This window comes from Mauremys reevesii, linkage group 10 (assembly GCF_016161935.1).
Source record: "Mauremys reevesii isolate NIE-2019 linkage group 10, ASM1616193v1, whole genome shotgun sequence".
NCBI classification, from domain to species: domain Eukaryota; kingdom Metazoa; phylum Chordata; order Testudines; family Geoemydidae; genus Mauremys; species Mauremys reevesii.
The window spans coordinates 45,755,780-45,783,397 of record NC_052632.1 but is presented as its reverse complement, the minus strand read 5'-3'; the positions used below and the strand labels follow the sequence as shown (position 1 = coordinate 45,783,397).

The 27,618-nt window shown below is 47.2% G+C and overlaps 1 protein-coding gene across 2 annotated transcripts in view; it reads right to left on the bottom strand.

Moving 5' to 3' along the window:
• The window catches only part of LOXL1 (lysyl oxidase like 1), a 40,584-nt gene extending 15,532 nt beyond the window's left edge, over positions 1-25,052 (bottom strand). For both annotated transcript variants that reach the window (XM_039492987.1, XM_039492988.1), the window contains exon 1: positions 23,524-25,052. In XM_039492987.1, coding sequence (XP_039348921.1) covers positions 23,524-24,727 — 1,204 coding nt within the window. In that variant the 5' untranslated portion in view covers positions 24,728-25,052. The remainder of the gene's footprint in view (positions 1-23,523) is intronic.
• Between the last annotated feature and the right edge of the window lie 2,566 nt (positions 25,053-27,618).

Genomic DNA, 27,618 nt, shown 5'->3' with positions numbered 1-27,618 from the left:
TCACTGATGTTTATAATAAATCTTGGGAACTTGAGACAGCAATCAGATTCCTTTACCTCCCTCCCCCCAAGTTTCTGCACTGCCTTGTTATTGTAGGGCTGCTCAAAAGCACTGGGCAGAGCACAGGGGTTTGTTATTGTAGGGTTGCTTATGAGTGCAGGGCTGCACTCCCTGATTTGTTATTCTAATCACTCAATAGTGCTGGACTGTGCATGCTGGTTGGCAATCGAAGGGGGCTCACTAATCCTGGGTTGCACATACTGGTTTGTTATTGTAGGGTTGCTTTCAAGCGCTGGGCTGCATGATCTGCTCAATCAATAGGAGTTCTATCTGAGGAAACACTGAGAAAGAATTGCAAGATTTGCTCTTTATGTCAAGAATCCTCAACATATTTGAATAATAACTGAATATAAAAACTTTCTTGATTGTGGCTTAAGAAACTGCCAAGTGTACCTGTTAAAGAACCACAAGTGTGCTTGAGGACAGCATTAATGGATGTACAAGTCTTACAAGGATCATTTAACTAAGTTCTTCTGTTCCTTTCCAGTCAAGATGCTATAGTCTTTCTTTCTTTCTTTCTTTCTTTCTTAATTCAGTGCTGGTAAAAGGAGGCAGATTGGCAGCCTCACTACACGTGGTAGCTCAAAGAAAGGGGAAACATTTCATGAAAATTTTATCAACATTTCCCCATACTTTTTTGAAAACTGAAATTTTGAAAATTCCACAAACAAACAAACAAAAACAATCAAAGAAACAGGCCACCTCTGCCAACCAAATCCAATCTGACCAGCCCCATAGTTAGTTGAAAAATTGTTCATCAACATTATCCAGATTTTTTTTGTTTTGAAATTTCACGTCAACATCCAAAAATGTTGATTAAAAAAACTTGTTCTTTGCCCTTTCCCTATGGCTTCACTATGACAAGAGGTGGGGGTTTACATCAAGATAGTGATGGGAGTGCTGTTTGGGGCACAGAACAGAGGGCTGGGAGTCAGAACGCCTGGGTTATGTTTCTAGCTCTTGCCACTGACTTGCTGTATGATAAGTTCCTTTCTTTAAGTTTATCCTTCCATAAAATGGGTATGGTGGTTGCCTGCACAAATGTTAGGAAAGGAGCTGTACAAGTGTAGAGTGTTATTGCAAGACACCTCCAACAAGTGATGTGTTTGAAATGAAACCTGGCAGAGGCCAGAGGGAGAAGACAGCAGGATATGGAACCATTTGCTTTAGATCACCAGTTCAAACCCATTTGTTAGAGGGCAAGTGACTCCACCATCAAACCACCCCTGCAATGTGTGCAGGTTATCGCCTTTGTCTCAGAGGAAGGCCAAGAACTGATTGGGCCACGCATGTTGAACTGTACTCTCCCACCTCGAGCCCCAGGTCAGGCCTGAGGCACACAAGGCTGAATGCAAAGTGAGCTGAGCTTTGAATTTCTGCTACTGGGGCTGTGGCAGAGGGATCCAAGTGAACTTGAGTAAAACTGATATCTTGTTGGCAATGCAGCCCCTTCCCCCTTTTAGCTCTGTAAGTTGAACCAGCTGGACTCAGGGTTAGAGGGAGCAGAGCTCATTAAGCCTTCAGCTTTATGTTCCTGTACATGTAAGTGCTTCAGTGCCCAGATACTACGGTGATGGGCACTCTTTAAGGATCTGATCCATTGCCTACTGAAGACAGTGGAAAGACTCCAGTTGGCTTTAATAAGAGTTGGCCCTATATTCCTGATATAAACCGACTGTAGAAGGCCCAAGGAATCAATGAACCACAAAAGTTGGAAAGAAAGAGAGCAATGGAAAGTGACCTTGCTCCATAAGATAGGAATGAAGTGGAGATGCAGGATGCTAGTTGGTTAAAAAATCCCAGTGATTTTTGTAGGAATATTTGGAAAAAAACAAAACCTTTTTTTTCCCCTCCTGAAATTTCCTATGAACACTGCCTGGGATTTTTCAACAAAAGAAACCTCAAACCCCAAAATATTTGTTTTTTGAAAAATTGTTTTGGGGTTAAAAATCAGTTTCTGGTAACAATTTTTCATTGCAAAATGGAATAATTTGATCAGAATTAAGATTTTCTGCAAAAATGTTTATTTTTGGCTAAAAAGCCTTTTTTGGTTGAAAAAAAATGCCCTACAGCATCCAGGGTCAGCCTCAGCTTCCCAGCAAACTGATCTGCCATGGAATGTTGCCGTTACCAGTAGGCAGGGTGGCCCAAGGAATGGGGATACTCTCCCTCTCATTCCCTTCCCCTCCAGGTGCCATAATGTGTGCCATAAGTGCCATCATTAAAAGCCATCTCAGCTGACAAAGGCAAACTGCCAGTTCTCCAGTGACTCTGGCTGCAAAGCCCTGACTTTCCACTTGTTCTTTTCTTCATCTGGGTTTATGACTATGTCCACAAGCCAGGTACCAGTGATGCTTTGATAAGTCCTCAGCAGCTAACCTGAACCTTTGGCAACTGAAGCCAATGCCATGCCAAGGGCTAAATGGCTCCAGTCATAACTATCAAAGGTATTCCATGGCTGTAGTGTCTGAGCACATCCCAGTCTTTCATACATTTATCCTCACAGCAGCCTGGGGAGGTGGGTTTTTGACTTAAAAATAAATCTATTGTTTATTTCTGGCAGAACTGCTCACCAAATTCAATCCAAATTTGCATCTAGTTTCAGGTGATCCACAATTGCATTTTTGATGAATAAGCTGTTAATCCAAAAACCTTCACCCAGCTCTACCAGACAGTTTAAAACAGCAAAAAGTCTGGTTCCACTGGATCAAAGGTTGCCCCAAAATGGCATGTCCTGATATTTGCCTAGGGAAAAGGCAATAGTGTCTTGTGTAAGCTCATGGCTACTGGACACTGTTACCAACCCATCAAGCCAAGAATTTTTAATAAAAAAACAGTCTCAGATAATCAAATTTTAAAAAAAAACAAAACAAAAACAAAAAACCCCACCAAAAAAAACCATAAGAGGACCCAAAAATGCCACCATGTCTAAGCAGCAGAGTAAAATAGGTGGTTAGAAGCAAAACTGCAACCTTTAAAATTGGAAGTCAAATCCTACTGAGGAAAATTAAAAAGAACATAAACTCTGGCCAGTCAAGTGTCAAAGTACAATGAGGCAGGCAAAGAAAGAATTTGAAGAGCAACAACAACAACAAAACTAACAGATTTTTTTTAAAAGTACATCAGAAGCAGGAAGCTGCTAAACAATCAGTGGGGCCACTGGACAATCGAGGAGCTATAGGAGCACACAAGGAAGACAAGGCCATTGCAGAGAAACAAAATGAATTCTTTGCATTGGTCTGCACTGCCGAGAATGTGGGGAACACCCCCACACGCAAGCCATTCTTGTAGATGACAAATCCAAGGAGCTGTCCCAGACTGAGGTGTCAATAGAGGAGCTTTTGGAACAAACTGATAAATTAAACAGTAATAAGTCACCAGGACCAGACTGTATTCACCCAAGAGTTTTATAGATCTATCTATAGTTCTATAGAACATAAGAACATAAGAAAGGCCGTACCGGGTCAGACCAAAGGTCCATCTAGCCCAGTATCTGTCTACCGACAGTGGCCAATGCAGGTGCCCCTGAGGGAGTGAACCTAACAGGCAATGATCAAGGGATCTCTCTCCTGCCATCCATCTCCATCCTCTGACGAACAGAGGCTAAGGACACCATTCTTACCCATCCTGGCTAATAGCCATTTATGGACTTAGCCACCATGAATTTATCCAGTCCCCTTTTAAACATTGTTATAGTCTTAGCCTTCACAACCTCCTCAGGTAAGGAGTTCCACAAGTTGACTGTGCGCTGCGTGAAGAAGAACTTCCTTTTATTTGTGTTAAACCTGCTGCCTATTAATTTCATTTGGTGACCCCTAGTTCTTGTATTATGGGAATAAGTAAATAACTTTTCCTTATCCACTTTCTCAACATCACTCATGATTTTAGATAGATAGATAGATAGATAGACAAGCAGTCCTTGTACTTACGACATAATTGATTCCTGAAAATTGTGTCTTAAGTTGAAACGTCGTAACTCGGAACCGCAAGCCACTCTATTGCGGAACCGAGCGTCATAGAGTCTAAACCAATTGTCATAAGTCAAATCGGGGTGTCAATTCAGAAGTATCGGAAGTGCCATTCGTTGTAAGTCAAACGTCATAAAGTCAAGGACTGCCTGTATAGATAGATATATATGTGTATGTGTGTCTATATATATTAAGGCTGTCGATTAATTATAGTTACCTCATGCAATTAACTCAAAAAATTTAATCGTGATTAAAAAATTTAATCACAGTTAATATCACACTGTTAAACAACAGAATACCAACTGAAATTTATTAAATATTTTGGATGTTTTTCTACATTTTTATATCTATTGTATTCTGTATTGTAATTGAAATAAAAATGTATATGATTTTTTATTACAAATATTTGCATTGTAAAATGATTAACAAAAGAAATTGTATTTTTCAATTCACCTCAGACAAGTACTGTAGTGCCATCTTTGTCATGGAAGTGCAACTGACAAATGTAGATTTTTTTTTGTTACATAACTGCACTAAAAAACAAAACTATGTAAAACTTTAGAGTCTACACGTCCACTCAGTCCTACTTCTTGTTCAGTCAATTACTAAGACAAACAAGTCTGGTTACATTTATAGGAGATAATACTGCCCTCTTCTTATTTTTAATGTCACCAAAAAGTGAGAACAGGCATTTGCATGGCACTTTTGTAGCTGGCATTGAAAGGTATTTATGTGCCAGATATGCTAAATATTCATATGCCCCTTCATGTTCATCCACTGTTCTAGAGGACATGCCTCCATGCTGATGATGTTCATTAAAAAAATGTGTTAATTACATTTGTGACTGAATGCCTTGGGAGAGAACTGTATGTCCCCTGCTCTGTTTTATCTGCATTCTGCTATATATTTCATAGTCATAGAATATCAGGGTTGAAAGGGATCATCTAGTCCAACCCCCTGCTTAAAGCAGGGCTAAGCCCCAGACCCCTAAATGGCCCCTCTCAAGAATTGAACTCACAACTCTGGGTTTAACAGGCCAATACTCAAACCACTGAGCTATCGCTATCCCACCCCTTTTCATGTTATAACAGTATTGGATGATGACCGAGCACATGTTGTTCATTTTAAGAACACTTTCACTGCACATTTGACAAAACACAAAGAAGATACTGTGACAGGGTCAAGCAAGATGGCCACAAGAGAGTGGTCGAAGGTAGATGCATTAGTTCCAGGTTAAGCAGGTTCCTTTTCCCTGGCTAAGATAACAGGGCCTACTCCAAAACACTCAGGAACTTTCTAGAACTAATTAAGGCAGGCAGGCTAATTAGGACACCTGTAGACAATTGGGAAGCTGCTAGAATTAATTAAGACTAATCAGGACACTTGGTTTAAAAAGGCTCTCACTGCAGTTAGGGAGGTGTGTATAAGGAGCTGGGAGTGAGAGGATATGCTGCTGGAGGACTGAAGAGTACATGTGTTAACAGACATCAGGAGGAAGGTCCTGTAGTGAGGACAAAGAAGGTGTTGGGAGGAGGCCATGGGGAAGTAGCCCAGGGAGTTGTAGCTATCGTGCAGCTGTTCCAGAAGGCACGCTAAACAGCTGTAGTCCACAGGGCCCTGGGCTGGAACCCGGGGTAGGGGATGGGCGCAGGTTCCCCCCAAACCTCTCAACTCCTGATCCAACACAGAATCATAGAATCATAGAATCATAGAATTCAAGATCAGAAGGGACCATTATGATCATCTAGTCTGACCTCCTGCAAGATGCAGGCCACATAAGCCGATCCACCCACTCCTTAGCAAGTGAACCCTGCCCCATGCTTGGAGGGAAGGCGAAAACCTCCAGGGCCATAGCCAATCTTCCTAGGAAAAAATTCCTTCCCCTCCCATATATGGCGTCAGCTGAAACCCCAGCATGCGGGCAAGACTCTCCAGCCAAACCTCTGGAAAAGGTTACATCATACCAGGCACATATTGACCCATTGACTAAGCCCGTTATCCTATCATACCATCCCCTCCATAAACTTTTATCTTAAAATAAAGTCGAAGAGGTCCTTTCCACCTACTGTTTCCCTCGACTGTTCCAGTATTATTGCACCTGATGGGTTAGAACCCTTCGTCTAATTTCAAGCCTGAATTTCCTGACTGACAGTTTATATCCGTTCGTTCTCGTGTCCACATTAGCACTGAGCTGAAATAATTCTTCTCCTATTATCCTCCCTGATATATTAAAAGAGTGTAATCATATCTCCTCTCATCCTTCTTTTGGTTAAGGAAAACAAACCGAGCTCCTCAAGTCTCCTTTCATACGAAAGGCCTTCCATTCCTCGGATCATTCTAGTGGCCCTTCTTTGTACCTGTTCTAGTTTGAATTCATCCTTCTTAAACATGGGAGACCAAAATGCACACAATACTCCAAATGAGGTCTCACAGCGCCCTATATAAACGGGACTAGCACCTCCTTATCCCTACTAAGCTTATAACTAAAGTTCTTGTTAGACATCCCTAAATGCATAACCTTACACTTCTCACTATTGAATTTCATCCTGTTACTAATACTCCAGTTTACAAGGTCATCCAAATCTCCCTGGAGAATATCCGATCCTCTTTCCGATTGACAATACCCCCAACTTGGTGTCATCCGCAAACTTTATCAGCCCACTCCTACTCTTGGTTCCCAGGTCAGCAATAAATAGATTGAATAAAATCGGACCCAAAACGAGCCTTGAGGACTCCCACTGGTAACCTCCAACCGGACAGTTCCCCTTCAATACTACCCTCTGCAGTCTCCCCTTTAACCAGCTCCTTATCCACCTCTGGATTTTCACTTCGATCTCCATCTTTTCCAATTTAACCAGTAATTCTTCATGCGGTACCGTATCAAACGCCAGAGGGGAAAGTGTCTGGGCTGTTTTCCCCATACTGGCCAGTGATGAGAATATCTGAGTGAACAGCAGATTTGAGCAATGAAAGTGGCCAAACTGAGGGCTACTGTGAATCTCTGAGGCAAGCAAAATCCACCAATAAGCACAGGACCCACCAAGATAGAGGAGGAACTTTATTACAACCTCAGTCTCTGGAAAAATCATGGAACAGGTCCTCAAGGAATCAATCCTGAACCACTTAAAGGAGGGGAAAGTGATCAGGAACAGTCAGCATGGATTCACCAAGGGCAAGTCATGCCTGACTAACCTAATTGCCTTCTATGACGAGATAACCGGCTCTGTGGAAGAGGGGAAAGCAGTGGATGTACTATTTCTGGATTTTAGCAAAGCTTTTGATACAGTCTCCCACAGTATTCTTGCCAGCAAGTTAAAGAAGTCTGGGCTGGATGAATGGACGGTAAGGTGGATAGAAAACTGTCTAGATGGTCGGGCTCAACGGGTAGTGATCAATGGTTCCATGTCTAGTTGGCAGCCGGTATCAAGTGGAGTGCCCCAAGGGTCGGTGCTGGGGCCGGTTTTATTCAATATCTTCATTAACGATCTGGAGGATGGTGTGGACTGCACCCTTAGCAAGTTTGCAGATGACACTAAACTGGGAGGAGTGGTTGATACGCTGGAGGGTAGGGATAGGATACAGAGGGACCTAGACAAATTAGAGGATTGGGCCAAAAGAAATATGATGAGGTTCAACAAGGACAAGTGCAGAGTCCTGCACTTAGGACGGAAGAATCCCATGCACTGCTACAGACTAGGGACCGAATGGCTGGGCAGCAGTTCTGCAGAAAAGGACCTAGGGGTTACGGTGGACGAAAAGCTGAATATGAGTCAACAGTGTGCCCTTGTTGCCAAGAAGGCTAATGGCATTTTGGGTTGTATAAGTAGGGGCATTTCCAGCAGATCAAGGGATGTGATCATTCCCCTCTACTCAGCACTGGTGAGGCCTCATTTGGAGTACTGTATCCAGTTTTGGGCCCCACACTACAAGAAGGATGTGGATAAATTGGAGAGTGTCCAGCGGAGGGCGACAAAAATGATTAGGGGGCTGGAGCACATGACTTATGAGGAGAGGCTGAGGGAACTGGGATTGTTTAGTCTGCAGAAGAGAACAATGAGGGGGGATTTGATAGCTGCTTTCAACTACCTGAAAGGGGGTTCCAAAGAGGATGGATCTAGACTGTTCTCAGTGGTAGAAGATGACAGAACAAGGAGTAATGGTCTCAAGTTGCAGAGGGGGAGGTTTAGGTTGGAAATTAGGAAAAACTTTTTCACTAGTAGGGTGGTGAAGAACTGGAATGGGTTACCTAGGGAGGTAGTGGAATCTCCTTCCTTAGAGGTTTTTAAGATCAGGCTTGACAAAGCCCTGGCTGGGATGATTTAGTTGGGTTTGGTCCTGCTTTGAGCAGGGGGTTGGACTAGATGACCTCCTGAGGTCCCTTCCAACCCTGAGATTCTATGATTCTATGGTGTCAGGGGTGTGCATAGTGAGGTGGAAGAAGGAGGGTGTTATTTAAAAAAAAAAAAAGGAGCAGGTTATTTTTTTCTTTTCACCACAATGGAAGACATAGTGCGGGCACTGATACAAGCCACAGATGCCCAGCAGGAGGCTACCTGTGTTCAGGCAGCTGCCCAACAGGAGGCAGTGCGGCTGCAACAAGAGCCCAATCGCTTGTTGATGGACCAGGCCGCTCAAGACCGTACTATGTTGCGGGAACTGGTAAATCGAGTCAGGGCTTTGGAGCTGTGCTCCGGCTCTGCTCAGGTCCAAACAAAAACCTGTAGCTCCACTGCTCCGGAGCTGCTCCACGCTCCAGCTCCAGGCTCCCCTCCAAAGCCTTGAATCAAGTGACGGCCCTTACAGAGATGACCCATGATGGAATGTGGATCATATGGTCCAGCAATTGCCTGCAGAAAATGACGGGAGAGGATGACATAGAGGCATACCTGCTGGCCTTTGAGAGGACAGCCCTACGGGAGGCTTGGCCTTGAGATCAGTGGTCTGGCATCCTCACTCCATTCCTGTGTGAGGAGGCCCAGAAGGCCTACTATGATCTATCTGAAGAGGCTGCAGCAGACTACCCCCAGCTGAAAGCAGAAATCTTGGCCAGATCTGGGGTAATGACAGCAGTGCGGGCCCAGCAGTATCACAAGTGGAGGTACCAGGGAAACAAAACCCTGTGGTCTCGATTGTATGACCTCATACATCTCACACGCAAGTGGTTGCAAACTGAGACCTGGAGTCCGGAAGAGATATTAGAGGTTCTGGTCATTGACCAATACATGAGGGGGCTACTGCCAGACCTTCGTGCCTGGGTAAGCCAGAACAAACCCTCCACCTGCGATGAGGTTGTCGCCCTGGTAGAGAGGCGAAGGATGGCGAGGGAGCTGACCCGACCAGTTAAGGAAGAGGCACCCCGGGTTAAACTAGCTGCACCAAGCCCTAGAGCTCGGGTGACTGGGCCACCAGGATGGCCCAGGTGGAAAAAGAGAAGGGCTGAAGGCCCACGAGAAGCCACAAAGAGTTGGAGCACTGAGGGAGAAGAGGATTGTGATGTTAGACTCCCCAAACCAAGAGACCGGGGAATGCCTAGGGCTCCATACAGATGTTATGCGTGCGGGGAGTGGGGACACATAGCTGCACAGTGTCCCAATGCTGAGGAGCCTATGCAGTGTAACCTGGGGAATTGGGCAGATCCATGCTCCCTAATCCACCTTGTGGGGGTCTCACTAACACCACATATGTACACCAGACCAGTGAAACTAAATGGCACTGGTTGATTCGGGGAGTGCTATCACGCTTATCTCAGGGAAGCTCGTGAAGCGTAGTCAGCTGCTGCAGGCTAAACATACAGGGATAACATGCGTCCATGGGACAGTTGGTTACTTCCCCACCATCCCAGTAAAAATTGAAATCCAAGGGAACACTACTGAGGTAGCAGCAGGTGTAATCCCTAAACTTCCATACCCGGTGCTCATAGGGAGGGACTTCCCAGGGTTTGGAGACTTACTCCCAGTAGGAGGATTGGAGAAAGAGAGGAACCGCTGCATCCGAGGGTGCTAAAGGAGTTGGTGGATGTGATTGCAGTGCCATTGGCCATTATCTTTGAAAACTCATTGCAATTGGGGGAGGTCCCGGATGACTGGAAAAAGGCTACTGTAGTGCCCATCTTTAAAAAAGGGAAGGAGGAGGATCCGGGGAACTACAGGCCAGTCAGCCTCACCTCAGTCCCTGGAAAAATCATGGAGCAGGTCCTCAAGGAATCAATTCTGAAGCACTTAGAGGAGAAGAAAGTGATCAGGAACAGTCAGCATGGATTCACCAAGGGCAAGTCATGCCTGACTAACCTAATTGCCTTCTATGAGGAGATAACTGGGTCTGTGGATGAGGGTAAAGCAGTGCATGTGTTATTCCTTGACTTTAGCAAAGCTTTTGATACAGTCTCCCACAGTATTCTTGCTGGTAATTTAAAGAAGTATGGGCTGGATGAATGGACTATAAGGTGGACAGAAAGCTGGCTAGATCGTCGGGCTCAATGAGTAGTGATCAATGGCTCCATGTCTAGTTGGCAGCCAATATCAAGCGGAGTACCTCAAAGGTTGGTCCTGGGGCCGGTTTTGTTAAATATCTTCATTAATGACCTGGAGGATGGCGTGGACTGCACTTTCAGCAAGTTTGCAGATGACACTAAACTTGGAGGAGTGGTTGATATGCTGGAGAGTAGGGATAGGATACAGAGGGATCTAGACAAATTAGAGGATTGGGCTAAAAGGAACCTGATGAGGTTCAACAAGGTCAAGGTCAAGAATGAGGGGGGATTTGATAGCTGCTTCCAACTACCTGAAAGGGGGTTCCAAAGAATCATAGAATCATAGAATCTCAGGGTTGGAAGGGACCTCAGGAGGTCATCTAGTCCAACCCCCTGCTCAAAGCAGGACCAAACCCAACTAAATCATCCCAGCCAGGGCTTTGTCAAGCCTGACCTTAAAAACCTCTAAGGAAGGAGATTCCACCACCTCCCTAGGTAACCCATTCCAGTTCTTCACCACCCTACTATTGAAAAAGTTTTTCCTAATATCCAACCTAAACCTCTCCCTCTGCAACTTGAGACCATTACTCCTTGTTCTGTCATCTACCACTGAGAACAGTCTAGATCCATCCTCTTTGGGAACCCCCTTTCAGGTAGTTGAAAGCAGCTATCAAATCCCCCCTCATTGTTCTCTTCTGCAGACTAAACAATCCCAGTTCCCTCAGCCTCTCCTCATAAGTCATGTGCTCCAGCCCCCTAATCATTTTTGTTGCCCTTCGCTGGACTTTCTCCAATTTATCCACATCCTTCTTGTAGTGTGGGGCCCAAAACTGGATACAGTACTCCAAATGAGGCCTCACCAGTGCTGAGTAGAGGGGAATGATCACATCCCTCGATCTGCTGGAAATGCCCCTACTTATACAACCCAAAATGCCATTAGCCTTCTTGGCAACAAGGGCACACTGTTGACTCATATTCAGCTTTTCGTCCACCGTAACCCCTAGGTCCTTTTCTGCAGAACTGCTGCCCAGCCATTCGGTCCCTAGTCTGTAGCAGTGCATGGGATTCTTCCGTCCTAAGTGCAGGACTCTGCACTTGTCCTTGTTGAACCTCATCATATTTCTTTTGGCCCAATCCTCTAATTTGTCTAGGTCCCTCTGTATCCTATCCCTACCCTCCAGCGTATCAACCACTCCTCCCAGTTTAGTGTCATCTGCAAACTTGCTAAGGGTGCAGTCCACACCATCCTCCAGATCGTTAATGAAGATATTGAATAAAACCGGCCCCAGCACCGACCCTTGGGGCACTCCACTTGATACCGGCTGCCAACTAGACATGGAACCATTGATCACTACCCGTTGAGCCCGACCATCTAGCCAGTTTTCTATCCACCTTACCGTCCATTCATCCAGCCCATACTTCTTTAATTTGCTGGCAAGAATACTGTGGGAAACTGTATCAAAAGCTTTGCTAAAGTCCAGAAATAGCACATCCACTGCTTTCCCCTCATCCACAGAACCGGTTATCTCATCATAGAAGGCAATTAGATTAGTCAGGCATGACTTGCCCTTGGTGAATCCATGCTGACTGTTCCTGATCACTTTCTCCTCCTTTAAGTGGTTCAGAATTGATTCCTTGAGGACCTGTTCCATGATTTTTCCAGGGACTGAGGTGAGACTGACTGGCCTGTAGTTCCCTGGATCTTCCTTCTTCCCTTTTTTAAAGATGGGCACTACAGTAGCCTTTTTCCAGCCATCCGGGACCTCCCCCGATCGCCATGATTTTTCAAAGATAATGGCCAATGGCTCTGCAATCTCATCGGCCAACTCCATTAGCACCCTCGAATGCAGCGCATCCGGCCCCATGGACTTGTGCTCGTCCAGCTTTTCTAAATAGTCCCGAACTACTTATTTCTCCACAGAGAGCTGGTCACCTCCTCCCCATACCATGCTGCAGAGTGCAGCTGTCTGGGAGCTGACCTTGTCTGTGAAGACAGAGGCAAAAAAAGCATTGAGTACACTAGCTTTCTCCACATCCTCTGTCACTAGGTTCCCTCCCTCATTCAGCAAGGGGCCCACACTTTCCTTGACTTTCTTCTTGTTGCTAACATACCTGAAGAAACCCTTCTTGTTACTCCTAACATCTCCGGCTAGCTGCAACTCCAAGTGTGATTTGGCCTTCCTAATTTCACTCCTGCATGCCTGAGCAATACTTTTATACTCCTCCCTGGTTATTTGTCCAACCTTCCACTTCTTATAAGCTGTTTTTTTGTGTTTAAGACGAGCAAGGATTTCACTGTGGAATCACAGTTCTCTGAAAATATTTGCTCAATGTGCACCTGAAGTCAAAAAAGCTAAGAGAATGTTAGGAACCACTAGGAAAGGGATAGATTATAGGACAGAAAATATCAAGGCACTATATTAATCCATGCTGTGCCCACACACAGAATAATGTGTGCAGTTCTGATTGCACCATCTTAAAAAAGATAGAATTGGAAAAGGTACAGAGAAGGTCAACAAAAATGATTGGAGTACGGAAGAGCTTCTGTACAAGGAGAGAACAGGACTACTCCACTTACAAAAGAGACGACTAAGATTGGATATGACAAAGGACTATAAAATCGTGAATGCAGTGGAGAATGCACAGTCAATCTGTGGAAGTTGTTCCCAGAGGATGTTGTGAGGGCAAAAGATGTAACCTGATTCCAAAAAGAACTAGACAATTTCATAGTCAGAACCTTGCACAAAAGTGTTAGCTCCCTCTGGACAGTGAGGATCCACGCAAGACCCACGCACAGCAAGTGCAACTATAACACTGCAGACACCAATCATGCGGGAGACCTGCTGTGAAACCTGCCCACCAGCTGGCAGACACAGCATGGGGGGAATCAATCTTATCTATTGTGCCCATAGCACACATGCACCAGTGTATTGGTGGGCAGAGTGAGAGTATGACATGTGTGACGGCGGAGCAGTGTGCATGGAGGCAGCAAGCCATGGGAGGGGTCTCACAGGGCAGCTTGCTGAGCCACATGGACTATGCTCGCTATGGACCAATAACAGCAGTCCCTTCAGACAGGCACAATTGCCAGAGGCTTCAACTGAAGTTGTGCCTGAATGAGAGCTGCAGGATTGAGCTGCCCTACTGATAACTACACATGTCTAGAGCTAGAGACCAAGAAGACCTGGGTTCAATTCCCAGTTCTGTCAGTGACCCATGTGGGATGTTGGGCAAGTCCCTTCATCTTGTGCCTCAGTTTCCCCACCTGTAAAAAAGGGATAGTGGCAGGGTCGGCCTTAGGGGTGGACCACCCAGGCAACTGCCCAGGAGTGTAATGCACAGGCATTGCTCAAACCCCTCCCCCACAATGTTCCTCCATGCTCCCCTAGGGGGCTGTGAGTGGGGAAGCAAGGAGCAACACCAACCACATACACAGCCTAGGTGGGAAAAGTGACCTGGATGCAGGGGGCCCTGATGTCGGTCCTCATTTCCCCCACCCCCGGCTCCCTAGGGGTGTGTGGAGGATCATTGTTGGGGGCTGGGGAGAGTGATCAGCAATGCCAGCTGCTTCATGCATGTAGGTCAGTTTCCCCACATGGGTGCAGGGCTTAAGGGGAAAAAGGGGCCAAATGCAGGGGTTGGGGGCACAAGAAAGAGGCAGGGGTTGGGGATGCAGGTGGGGAGTCATGGGGTTCAGGGCAATGGGAGGCACTGCACCCATAGGGGTCAGGAGCGCCAAAATGCTAGTTCACACAGGGTGCCATTTTCCCTGAAGCTGGCCCTCGTTAGCAGTAATGAGCTCCTTTGTAACTTGATTTGAGATTACTGATGAAAAGAGCTAGGTATTATTATTACTGACTGTTTCCAAAGAGGGAGGGGTTTCGAGGGTTTGGAGTGAGGGACCCCAGGATTCTATTTCCAGCACTGCTGCCATTTTACTGGGTGACCTTGGGCATGTCACTCACTCTGTCAGTGCCTCGGTTTCCCCACCTATAAAATGGGAATAGTAACATGGACCTACCTCACACATGGTTCATTCGTCAATTTTGCAAACTGCTTTAAGAGCCTCACATGGAAAGAAATTTAAAAGTCTATAAGTAATTACACACACACACACACACACACACACACACACACACACACAGAGTGGAACACACAGGTACCTTTGGATTGGAACATGGCCACTCTTCTCTACTAGCAACACTACCCAACAGTTTATAGGAGGAGACTAATTTCTCTAATTGAAGCTGCTCAGGGACTTGCAGCTCAGCCAGAATGTAATTACTCAGCCTGGAAGCTGGCCAGGACACTGGGGCTAACACCTCCTGTGAAAAGTGTCACAGGAACTTTAATGCCCACAAGTGGTCAGGCCCTGGAGTTTATAGCTCAGCAGAAGGACACAGGAGCCCCACCTGTGAGTGCTGAGAGAGCAGAGGAGGGAGGGGGTCTGTTATTCCACTGGTATCCTGAACTCATATGTGCTAGTAAATGTGAAGAAAAATCCCAGCCCTCCAAACCAAGCCGCCTACAGAGTGAACACAAATCCCTGTGGGAAACCAAGACAGCTATGCTGGGTTGAGTGGTTGCTAGGTGACCTGAGTACATATATGGAAAGAAACATGAAAATAAATCTAATCAGAGACATGTGGAGGCAAGGGGAGGAAAGTAGTTCTGATGCAGAAACTGCTCAGAGCAGAATGTCCAGGCCTCTTGGAGACAGCCCTCTCCTTGACGGGAGCTGAGGAGGCCAGGCAGAAGAGCACATCTTCTTTAGATGTTTTATAAGGGGTGGTTGCCCCTTGCCCTAGTCTGTTCCCTAACTCGGATGGAGAGATTGGCCAGAGAGACAAAGTTCAGACCCAAACATTTCAAGCTAACTTTACTCCAGTTACCATGGTACTGGAGCAGCGAAGCGGCATCAATGCGCACTTCATGAGGGTTTGAGGTGGTCTAGTAGCACCCAAGTGCTGCCGTAGCTTCGCTAGATGTGCCTGACCTAGCTAGCTCAAAACTAGCTCTGGTACATCTACATGAGCTGCAATCACACCCCAGAATCGCACTGCTGATGTACCCTTAGAAGTTGAAATGTAATGGCCCTGGAGCGCTCTGGTCCCAGGTCCCATTTGGGAGCAGCTGCCAGGCACCCTGCAAGAACCACAGGTTTTGTCTATCTGGTTTTGGGGGAAGGAGAAGGGAACCGAGGGAAGACTGGGATGGTGTTTGGCTCATAGAGCAATCCTGTCACCAGTACAATCCCCTTGGTTCTCCTGGCCAACCAGTCCACTGACGGAGAGAGCTTTCCTGGGATGACTGGTTACTTATGAAAAATACCCTTGAGAGAGGGGGTAGCATTGCCAATTCTCACAATTTAATCCCAAGTCTCATGATAATTGGTGTTTGTTTTAAATCTCCAGCTTCTGGAATCATGTGATGATGATGCTTTAATTTTTTTAAAGTAAGTTTCTAGTCCTTGTGGTTGGAGAGAGAGCCTAAGGACAACCAGAAAGCAAAGCAAAAGAACCTCAGATTTATCAAGGATTTTTTTAATCTCACAAGTTTTAGGGCCTGACTTGCAATTTTTGAATATTCTGGATTGACCCAATGAGGATTCTCATTATTGTTTCGATTCCCCAAGTCACACATTCCCTGTGGATCTTTGTCTGGATTGCTTAAGGAAGAAAAGCAAAACATGTAAGTGGGTTTCGAATGAAAAGGTGTTAAACTAGATCAAGAGGAGAGAAGGACAGGAGGCAAGAGACAGAGACAAATGTCAGCAGATGGAGCAAAAGAGAGAGAAAGAGAAATAGAAGACTTAAATATAATAAAAGTGCTGGAGAAATATGGAGAAAGTGAAACAAGTGCTGGAAATAAATATTAAAGTAAAAGGAAGGAGAAAGAAAATGGATGGGGAAGAGGAAAGAATTGACACCAGAGAGCATGTTAACAGCAGAGAAAGAGAGAAAAATAAATGGTAGTGTAAATGGAGCAAAGAGCATGGGGGTTGCGTTTATTTTAGAAAGTTCACATGTGTTTAGTATTGCAAGTTGACAAGAATATATACACACTCAGCTCCCCTTTGCCTCTGCAGCCCCTTGAGCCGGGCCAGAAGGAAATGAGGTCAAGCTCATAAAATTAGCCCTTTGTTCAGTGCTGCTTGCATGAAACATGGACTTGGAGGGATCTGATCACAAGCACATGCTCAAGGCCAGCCATGCCTGTGAACACTGGAATTTTCCAGGCACAGAATCTCAGCAGAGGCTGGGTTTCTTTCTGAGCTAGGTTTCTTTCTTTCTTTCACCCGCTCAAGGTGGAGTTCCAGACAATCCCACTCCTGCCACCCAGTGAGTTCATGGCATTTTGGAAGGGAGGGAGGGAAAGATTCAGTGGAAAGACTTGCTAGGTCTCCATCACTGATATACAAGTTCGAGTGGTTGGACACCACAGAGGTGCCTAGAAGATTTCTCAAACATCCATCCAATTGTTTGCTGGTTGCATCGGGGTCCTTGAATTAAATGTGCTTTGGATCAGGTCCACAGCATTGCAGTATCATCACCTGACATTTGGGTCACATGGCTCCTACTGTTGCATCATGCTGCTGGGCCCCATAGCTCTGCCAACAGGTAGAAGAAGATCTGGCTGAAGTTTAGATTCTATAACTTCAATGAACTTTGTAGCCAACAGCAGAAGCCTGAGCTTCTCAAGTTCAACTCTACCTGGAGCCTCTCATCTCTATCCCAATCCTGCCTTCTCCCTCTTCCCAGAACTGACCACCCAGCTGGCCTTTTAGAAGTTTACAGTAGGCCCCTGTGGAGATTTTTGGACAACATGATCAGTTCAGGCCTCCTGTGACCCTTTTTCTCAGCAGTAGATCACAGGTATGTTTACTCCTCATTGACTTTTGCCTTGAGCGTCATGTCCTGATCACTTGAGCTGGACACAATTTATCAGCTGAAACTTCTTTTTTTGGCTGAAAAAAAACCCATGTTTGTGTTGACCAAAACATTTTGCAAATTCCAGTTGAATTTGCCAAGCTGATTGTTGGGACAGGGAAATGGGGGACAGAAAAAAATGCTGAAAAATCCTAAATGTTTTGTTTTGATATTTTTCCACTTGAAATTCTGTTTTGTTTAGGATTTCACTGCATTTTTATTAATAAGTTAAAAAACCACAAACCAAAACAAAATGTTTCAGCTCAAATTAAATCTTTTGTTTGATCTAAATTAAGTTTTAATTTTTTTATTTCACTGAAAATAATTATTTTGTGTTGACCCACAATGATTTTTGCCCCGATTTTTTGGTTTGGCCACTGAACCGAAAATTCAGTTATTCACACATCTCTACTCTGCAGGGTCAGAGTGAATCTCAGTGACTCAGAGAGATTCACTTGCTTTATAGCTGAACCATATGCTGGCCTGGGCTCACTTGAAATCCAGATTGCATTGACTCCGAAGGTTTTTTAAACTCTCAGTGAATCTGAATGCAGTCATTGCTGTGGGAATGAAACCACAGATTTGCCCCAGTTTCACTTGGTTTCAGAATTCCTTGTGAACATTTTGGACATCTCTGGCAATCATGAGTGGGAACCTTTCCTGAAACTCTGAAGTTTCACCCCTTCTCTTTGAGAGACCCTTGTATTGACTAATATATGCCAGCCAGCATATAAATATATATAATATTAATAACATCTATTATCCACACCATATATATTAGTATCCATTAAGCACTAGTAACATTAAGCACAGTGATATAACATAAACTGGCCTATACCATAAGCCTGTTCACTTATAAATATACTAAGTATCCCATATCTCCTTGTATTTGCTGAAGTAAACATATGGCATAAGCAGACAGGAAACTTGTCAAAGTCAAGAGACATTTGTTCTATATCTTAGTACATGCTAGGAAGTTCCTTCATGGATCAGTACCTGGAATGCTAGTATCCACAACAAAGATAAGGATGGAGCAGAAAAACAAATTAGGGAACTGGGACAAACTAATGGGTTGGATTTTAGTGATGTATAAAGAGATGGTCTGAAGTAAATAGGATGAAATTCAATAGGGACAAATGCAAAATACTCCATTTAGGAAGGAACAATCATTTGCACACATACAAAATGGGAAATGGCTGCCTAGGAAGGAGTACTGCAGAAAGGGATCTAGGGTCATAAGCTAAATATGAGTCAGCAGTGTAAGAATGTTGCAAAAAAAGTGAACATCATTCTGGGATGTATTAGTAGGAATGTTGTAAGCAGGACACGAGAAGTAAATCTTCTGCTTTACTCCATGCTGATTATGCCTCAACTGGAGTATTGTTCTGGGCACCACATTTCAGGAAAGATGTGGACTAATTGGAGAAAGTCCAGCAACAAAAATGATTAAAGGTCTAGAAAACATGACCTATGAGGGAAGGTTGAAAAAAATGGATTTGTTTAGTCTGGAAAAGAGAAGACTGAGAAAGGACATGATAACAGTTTTCAAGTACATAAAAGGTTGTTCCAAGGAGTAGGGAGAAGAATTGTTTTTCTTAACCTCTGAGGATAGGACAAGAAGCAATGGGCTTAAATTGCAACAAGGGAGGTTTAGGTTGGCCATTAGGAAAAACTTCCTAACAGTAAGGGTGGTTAAGCACTGGAATCAATTGTCTAGAAAGGTTGTGGAATCTCCATCATTGGAGATTTTTAAGAGCAGGTTTGACAAACACCTGTCAGGAATGGTCTAGATAATACTTAGTCCTGCCATGAGTGCAGGGGACTGGACTAGATGACCTCTATGTGTAACTTGTATAATCATATAAATAATACCAGCTAAAACATGTAACTTGGGGAGCACATCTTCTGTGTTAGGTGACTGTAATGCATGGGGCAGCTTGGAGACTGGTATTATATAGAAAGAACCTTTTTCTCATACCATATTAATAAACCTTACTGACATTGGTTATTTGGTCTTTGTATATACTTCATAATGAACCAAATCATGGTCAAGCCATTGACTACACAACTGATCAGCACTTGTCACCCTACCTTCTTTCACTTCTCAGATACAACTATTTAGATAAGCTCCTACTTACTTTGTGACTCTAGGCCAATCACTTGGCCTCCCTATGTCTCAATTTCCATGTCTGTAGGATGGGGCTAATAAAATGTAAACACCTTGGTTAAGGTGAGCTGCTGTGAGATCTCTGGTTGACAAACACTCTTCTATAAGTACCGAAGAGTATTAATTATGAGTTATATTTGAGCATTGTTAGCTAGAGTGCAATGCTAACATGGATGCTACTGTGGTGTTGCCAGCATGGGATTGCAATGTCCTGATGCTGGAGTGAGTCATTAAGGGGTTGATTGCAAAGAAGAAAGGTTCAGTGTAGCGGGGTGGCTACCCGCTCCTGCCCTTTGGGGCTTTAAAACGTCCCTGGGAAGGGGCTTTAGGCTGGGCTGATTGGGGAAGTGGCTGCAGCTGGGGCCATGCCCCAAACTGAGCAACAGGGCCTTATAAGAAGGCCAGGGGAGCCAGAAGAAAAACACTCTCTCTCTCTGTATTTAGAAGGAGATGGGCCTGGCTGCAGGGAGCTGAGATAGAGTACCTGAGGGGAGCAGGGCTGGGGACAGGCTGAGGAGCTGGGGAGCTCCAGCCTGGAAGGTCTCAGGCTGTGGCCTAGCAGAGGGCTAACAGGTACTGGGGGTTGCAGGGGGCAACCCAGGGGTAGGCAAAGGCAGCAGGTCCAAACCCCTTTGCCAGTGATGAACAGGCTGATACTGCAGTCTGCCCCAGGACGTGGGGCTAGAGAATGACTGGCAGTAGCCAACACTGAGGCAAAGTGGGGATAGTAGGGTGGGGGTCCCCCTGGGAGGGGGAGACCCAGTTAAAGGGGCACCGGGGTCCTGGGAGGGACACGGGGGCCAGGAGAAGACAGGTGGATCACCGGCCTGCAGAGAGCACTCCGAACGCTGGACTGAGCTAATTCCCAAGGACGACCGGCAGGAGGCGCCGCAGGGGTGAGTCCGACTCATTACATTCAGTTTACACTTAAATATCTTAGCAGTCAAAAAGGACTGAAAATAACAGCTGAAAGTAGAATGGTGTTGTGGATTGGTCCTGCTTTGAGCAGGGGGTTGGACTAGATGACCTCCTGAGGTCTCTTCCAACCCTGATATTCTATGATTCTATGAAAATGTGGCAGGGACAGGATCACCAAGTCTTGTCAGTTGCCTTTTAAGATGCTTTTGTTGTGTGGATTGCAAGAGGAAGATAGGATGTCCATACAGTACACAAAACCCAGCTCACACAATCCAGTGATCTGGCTGCTTGACTAAAAGGCGATGTAATCAGCTCAATTATTGGGTTGGAATTTTGTAAATTTCTTCCAGGCCATGAGCTGTGACCTGGGTGGATTGACTGAATGTTTAAAGAGATTAGAAACAGCAATTAACATTTTAAAGGTGATTTTTACCAATTAAGAAACCTGCCTGAAACCGCCACCAAGGGAGGCCATCAGGAAGCCAGAGCAGGTCACGGAGTACAAGAGTGAAAAATGAAGCCCTGAGGGCTTCCAGTGGGAGTTCAGTCACCCAAATCCCCTTTGGGGAGTGCTCATGAGGAAAGAACAGACACCAAGAGCAGCCCCCTCCTCTCCTGCTTGATCACGAGGTGTTGCTGATTCATTTGGAAGCTCAACAGCACTGACGGCAGCTGAGTTGACAGATCTATTGGTCTTAGTTTGGACACTGATTCCCATACAGTCTTTGGCTTCCCTGCTGAAAATGTCAATGAGAGGGCCAATAAATGCCAATTGTGAGACTAGTTTTCATGATTTGAGACCCATATTGATTAAGAACTGGACTGAAACCCACCAATTAATCATATATAGTCCCCCAAACCACTACTGATGGCTACAGTTCTTGGTTTCTACCATCCAAGCCTGGCTCCAAACAGGTGTCCTAGATTTCTATAGCCCATTACCAAACTCCTAGATTGTCTGAACTGAGACATCCCAGCCACACCTTGCTGCACTGCCAGCATGGAACCTGTAGCCTTGTGCTGAGCAGCAGCAGCACACACAGGGCCATCATACTCATCCAGTCTACACCATCATGTAGGGCTTCCCCAGGGGAACTGAGCTTGGAGAAGTGTCCTGGTTCTTGCGTATCAGCCAGCCCATTCTGGATGTGCTTATCTCAATAACCACTAGGGAGTTGGCCAGGCTAAAGGAATCACAGGGATCAGTGGAGTCTGGTGAGCTGGGGTTTCCATGGGTTCATCCAAATTATTTGTGAGGGAGCGGGGAGTTAAATTCCATGGGTTTCCTGTCACACATGCTAACCTTTGTTTTAAGTTCCAACTTAAAACAAAATATGCAAAGCAAACCTCAGCCAAAAGCTACAACACTGGCCTATTTTGGGGTCAAAATCATGTGAAACCACTGAGTGTCCCTGGTCTGACCTTGACGATGCTCATCATACCAGACCCTCCTGCACAATACAGTGCTAAACAGGGCAACAGAGCCTGTATCCTATCCCCTGTACAACTGCAGAGCACTCCATGGTGCAGAATACAGGCAAGAAACAGGGCATAACTACAAATCAGTTTGTAGCTGGAGTGCACTGCAAATGAGATCTCATGATGCAGTGCTACAGAGCCAACGAGCACAGCGCACATCACCCCACAATGCAGTGCTTCTGGGCCCCAGGAGTACAGTGCAGCTCAGTCCCCGCAATGCAGTGATGCTGGACCCCAGGAGTACAGTGCAGCTCAGGCCCTGTGATGCTGGGCCCCAGAGTACAGCACTGCTCAGGCCCTGCGATGCAGTGCTGCTGGGCACCAGGAGTACAGTGCAGCTCAGGCCCTGTGATGCTGGGCCCCAGAGTACAGCACAGCTCAGTCCCCGCAATGCAGTGATGCTGGACCCCAGGAGTACAGTGCAGCTCAGGCCCTGTGATGCTGGGCCCCAGAGTACAGCACAGCTCAGGCCCTGCGATGCAGTACTGCTGGGCACCAGGAGTACAGTGCAGCTCAGGCCCTGTGATGCAGTGCTGCTGGGCCTCAGGAGCACAGTGCAGTTCAGTCCTCGCGATGCAGTGCTGCTGGACCCCAGGAGTACAGCGCAGCTCAGCCCCCACAATGCAGTGATGTTGGGCCTCAGGAGTACAGCGCAGCTCAGGCCCTGCAATGCTGTGATGCTGGGCCCAGGAGTACAGCGCAGCTCAGGCCCTGCGATGCTGTGATGCTGGGCCCAGGAGTACAGCGCAGCTCAGCCCCCACAATGCAGTGATGCTGGGCCTCAGGAGTACAGTGCAGCTCAGGCCCACTGATGCTGGGCCCCAGGAATACAGTGCAGCTCAGGCCCTGTGATGCTGGGCCCCAGGAATACAGTGCAGCTCAGGCCCAGTGATGCTGGGCCCAGGAGTACAGCGCAGCTCAGCCCCCACAGTGCAGTGATGCTGGGCCTCAGGAGTACAGCGCAGCTCAGGCCCACTGATGCTGGGCCCAGGAGTACAGCGCAGCTCAGGCCCTGTGATGCTGGGCCCAGGAGTACAGCGCAGCTCAGGCCCTGCGATGCAGTGATGCTGGGCCCCATTCTCAAGTTTACCACCCAGTTCACCCTGATCTATATAAGGTGTTAACAGGGTGTCAATCACCCTAGTGTATAATGGCATCTTCCCCACATATGCCCCCACCCACTACCTGAATATGCAGGAATGCCTCCCTCTGTCCATCACTGGCTCTGCTCAGACCCTGGGGTCCCATCCTCATTACTCAGGCAGCAGAACTGCAGTACATGCCTTGGGCTGCTGTGAGCAGCTGGGCTGATCATGATTCAGGTAGACCACCCCCTCCCCCCCCGGGGAGTGGAAGGGAGTTGACGCAGGTGTAGGGGAGTCTCCGCTCCCTCAGGGCTCTGCCCTCTGGCGTGTCCCTGAAAAGGCTGTGGGTGAACAGGCCATAGTGTGTGTCTAGCTCAGGTACCATGCAGCATTCCTGTCCCCGCTCCCCCGCCCGCCACACACATAGCCCTCAGGGCCGAAGACTCACCCCGTCCGTTCTGAGGGGGTCTGTAAACGCTGCCCACTCTGACCCGGGCTTGGTTGTCAGATATCACTTGTGGGGCTTCCGGGCTCCTCAGAGGAAGGTAGGGTTCAGGTCGCGGAGACCCATAGGTATCCAGGCTCCGGAAAGGTGGCTGGGGTTCCACGTTGTGGGGCGGGACATAGGGCTCCAGTGGCACGTTACCGTAAGGGGGGTATCGCCCCAATCGTGGGTCAGTTCCATACCCGGGGCTGGCCCCCAAAGGGGACCCCGGGCTGAGTTGTAAATTGTCCATAGAGGGGATCCCTTGTCCCGTTGGCTGCTGGTTCTGAGCTGCCGAATAAGGATCTTGGAAGCCTTGCTCTGCGGTGGCACTAGTGTCATGATACAAGCTGTGGGAGTACCTCCTATCCAGTCCATCAGCAAGCTGGGGCTGGGGGGGCACTGCGACATAGGGCCTCTCTGGAGCAGGATAGTAACCTTGGGCTCGGTAGGGATTCTGGTCCTCCCCATACTCCTCATACTGTGCCCTGGGCTGTAATGGGTATAGGACACCGACACCAGCAGCAGCTGATGCAACAGCACCCCCTCCGTTTCCTGTGCTGCGGTAGTATAGGTAGCCTTCGTCATAGCCCCGAGACACCTGGGCATCATAGGGCTCATGCTGGTTCCCAAAAGGCGGCTGGGGGAAGGGGAACTGTGAGTAGGAGGACTGCCCAAAGGAGGAGTGTGAGAATGAAGAAGAGGCAGCAACGGCGGCAGCGGAGGAGCTGGTCTGTCGTTGCCGGCTGGTGGATGGCCTGATCCGCTGGGAGCTGGTGCTGTCTCCGATGGGCCCTTCACGCCAGTTCTCCGGGACTTGGCCAAAGCCAAATGGGTGCCGCGTCTGGCCCCGGATGGTGTCGGAGCCCGCCCTGACTGGCAAGGTGGGCGCTTGCCTCCTGAGGTTCCCGTGTCCCCTTCTGCTTTGGCTCCTGGGGGTGTCAGCTAGCAGGACCCTGGTGCTGCCATCCGCCGGCTCCTGGCCAGCAGGCACATACTCAGACCCTGTGTTCAAGAGGCTGTACACCCTGCCATTGTTCTCCCACTGGATCATCTGCCTCCACCGGTTGCCATCTGTGTTGCTGCTCTGTGGCTGCTGCCCGTGGACCAGCAGAAAGACCCCGCAGCCCATCACAGCCCACCAGTCCCATAAGCCACAGGCTGTCATTGTGGCCAAAGAGGAGCGGATGCTTTAATGGCTAGTATTTGCAAAACCAAACCAAAGAGGCAGCCTGGATGGCCTCTGCCAGCTGTTCCTCTCTCCAGAGCCTCTGTCGCTGCTTCTTGATGTGAACAGCTCTAACTCTGTCCATTCCTGGCCTGTTCTAAACTGCACAGCTCTCCCGCAGGCTGCATGGCCAGGCCAACATATGTGGAATTGACTTGGGAGATGAAAGGAGGAAAAGAGCCGCTTTTGGTCTCAAGGCTTCAGTAAAGTTTGCAGGGCTTCTTCGTGAGTGGTTTTCACATTGCTGCTATGTCCGGAGCAGAGATGTTCCTCTCTCTCTCTCTCTCTCTCTGGGCTGGATGGATTTACTCCTACTGATCTCAATGAATAAGCTTCCACTGGGTCCTAGAGCCCCTCAGTTTTCAGTAATTCAGCAGCACTACACAATTTCCCCAACGCTATTTTATATATGGTGTTTGAGTAAAACAGCCTCAAGATGGAACACTGTTTATGAGCAACAAGTGTCCATGCAGTTCAGTGCAACAGTTGTTTCTTCCTGAAACAGCCAGCTTGAATAAAGCTGACTGTTTTAACAGCAATGGGTGCTTTTTGCCCAGAGATCTCAAAGCTCTTTATATCAGAATCTTCCTGTTACTGATGGAGTCAGTGAGATGCTCAGTCAGGTAGAGTGACCTGAAGGTCACAAGAATGAGTTAATGACAGATCTGGAGGCAGACTCCCACGTTTCCTATCTCACAGGACCCCATTTCAGACTGCAAAATTCAGACCTGGCTACTGATACCCTGCAAGTCTGGGGCTGTATAGATCCAGAGCCCACCTCAAAATGAAATGCATGCCTGGATTTTAGAGGTCTTAAGGCAGAAAGGAACATTCTGATCTAGTCCAACCTCCTCTATAGCCCAGGCCTGAAAACCTCACTCAGTGATTCCATATTGAGCCTAGTTGACCTTGAGATGGGATGGACTAGCTTGAGGCCCCCTGCTGGAGGCCTTTTGGCCCTGCCACACCCCGCCCCAGAAAAGGGCAGTAGAGAGGTCCTCTGAGCGGCGTACAATGGCTGTGTAGGATGCAGCCAATCAGGGCCCAGCGGGCTAGTATAAGATGAGCTGCAGGGCCAGAATGAGTTCAGTGCCTTGCTAGAGCTGGAGGAGTGTGGATGGTGTGTGGCTGGCTGAGGGACCTGCAGGACCTTGGCTGAGGTAATGCTGATGAGCTTTGTGGGGGAAAAACAGAAAAGCAAATTTGAAGAATGCCCTGCTACTGTACAGCCAAAGACAAACATAGTAGGCTTTCCTCAGCCAGTGCCCCAGTCAAAGGGATAAGGTAGGGCCTGCTGCAGCCAAAGTCCAAAGCAAAAGTCTGAGCTGGCACTAGCTTTGCCTGAGTTCCAAAAATGAGAGGGAAATCCTTTGATCCCTGCTTAGCTCCAGCCTTCTACCTAGAAACCCTGATTCTTACTGCTGGATTCAGCCCCACCTTGTTCTTACTGTGGTGGTGGGGGGTGAACTACCAACCCAACTCCCTGCTAAATCCTTGCACCCAAGATAGGCACCTGTGCTCCCTTCAGCCAGCCCAAGAGAGTTAATCCTTTCCCTGCCAAACTGTGGAGAGGGTCTGTGCTCCCTGACACAAGAAAGAATGTGGCTTTGTTTTCAGAGACCCAATCAGAGCTGGCAAGACCAGCAGTTAAGGGAATCTTGGTTTGTCATTGACATGAGCAAATCTGATCTAGCAGTCACTGGTGGAGAATGAATGCAAGACAGACTGAAGTCATTTTCCAGGAGAGGGAAGTCCTGGGGGATGTGCTGGCATGCCAGCTGCTGCAAGGGGAGGGAGCCCCGGGGGGTCAGCAGCCACTCTGGCCACCTCATGACCGCTGAGTCCCTGGGCCAGCTGCATCGGCCACTGCTCAGGCGGTCCCCGAGTTCAGCTGCCCAGGGCTCTAGAGCAGTGGCCGGTGCGGCTGTCCCCAGGGCTGGCTGAGTAGCTGGCTCTGGGACCAGCTGCTTGAGCGGCTCTGTGGTCAGCCACACTGGCCACTGCAGAAGTCACGAAGGTCACAGGAAGTCATGGAATCTGTGACTTCCACAACCTCCATGACAGACACAGAACCCTACTGATAAGTAATCCACCTCCCCAAGCAGCAGTAGCTAGGTTAACAGAAGCATTCTTCCTTCAATCTAGCCGTGTCTACACTAGGGGTTAGGTTGGCATAACTACAGCACTTTCACACCCCTAGGGTTGCCAACCCTCCAAGATTGGAATGGAGTCTCCAGGAATTAAAAATTAATCTTTAAATAAAGATTATGTCATGTGACAAACATTTGTTCCAAAATTGGCAACCCTAAACCTGAGTGCACAGCTATGCTGAGCTAACTTTAAAGTGCAGACCAGGCCTAAGTACCAGAGAGGGTGGAGTGGTGCTTTGAGGCATTACAGAGAATCCTCTCTCTAGATGCCTGGCCAATGCATCTTGCTCACATACTCAGGGTGACACTGGACATTCGATTTTGGGTTGGGAAGGAGTGACAGGGATATTGGGGGGTTTTCCATTTCCTCTGCAGCATGGAGGGGAGATTGCCTGCTGGCATCGTCTTGGTATGTTCCTCCTAATCAATTCTCTGCCATGGCAGGGGCCTTGGTGGTACCTCAGTACTGTTCTCTGCCTCTAGTACAGTTTAGTCTCTTGAGGACTGAGCTGCTTTAGTCTTTGGGCTAAATATGGGTAGTTGTGTGAAATTCAATGATCCGTGCTATGCTGGAGGTCAGACTAAATGATCTAATGGTCCCTTCCTGGCCTTTTGCCCCTGGGCATAGTTTCACAGAGTTTAAGGTTACACTGGGAACTGCTGGCCAGTAGTGGCCATGCC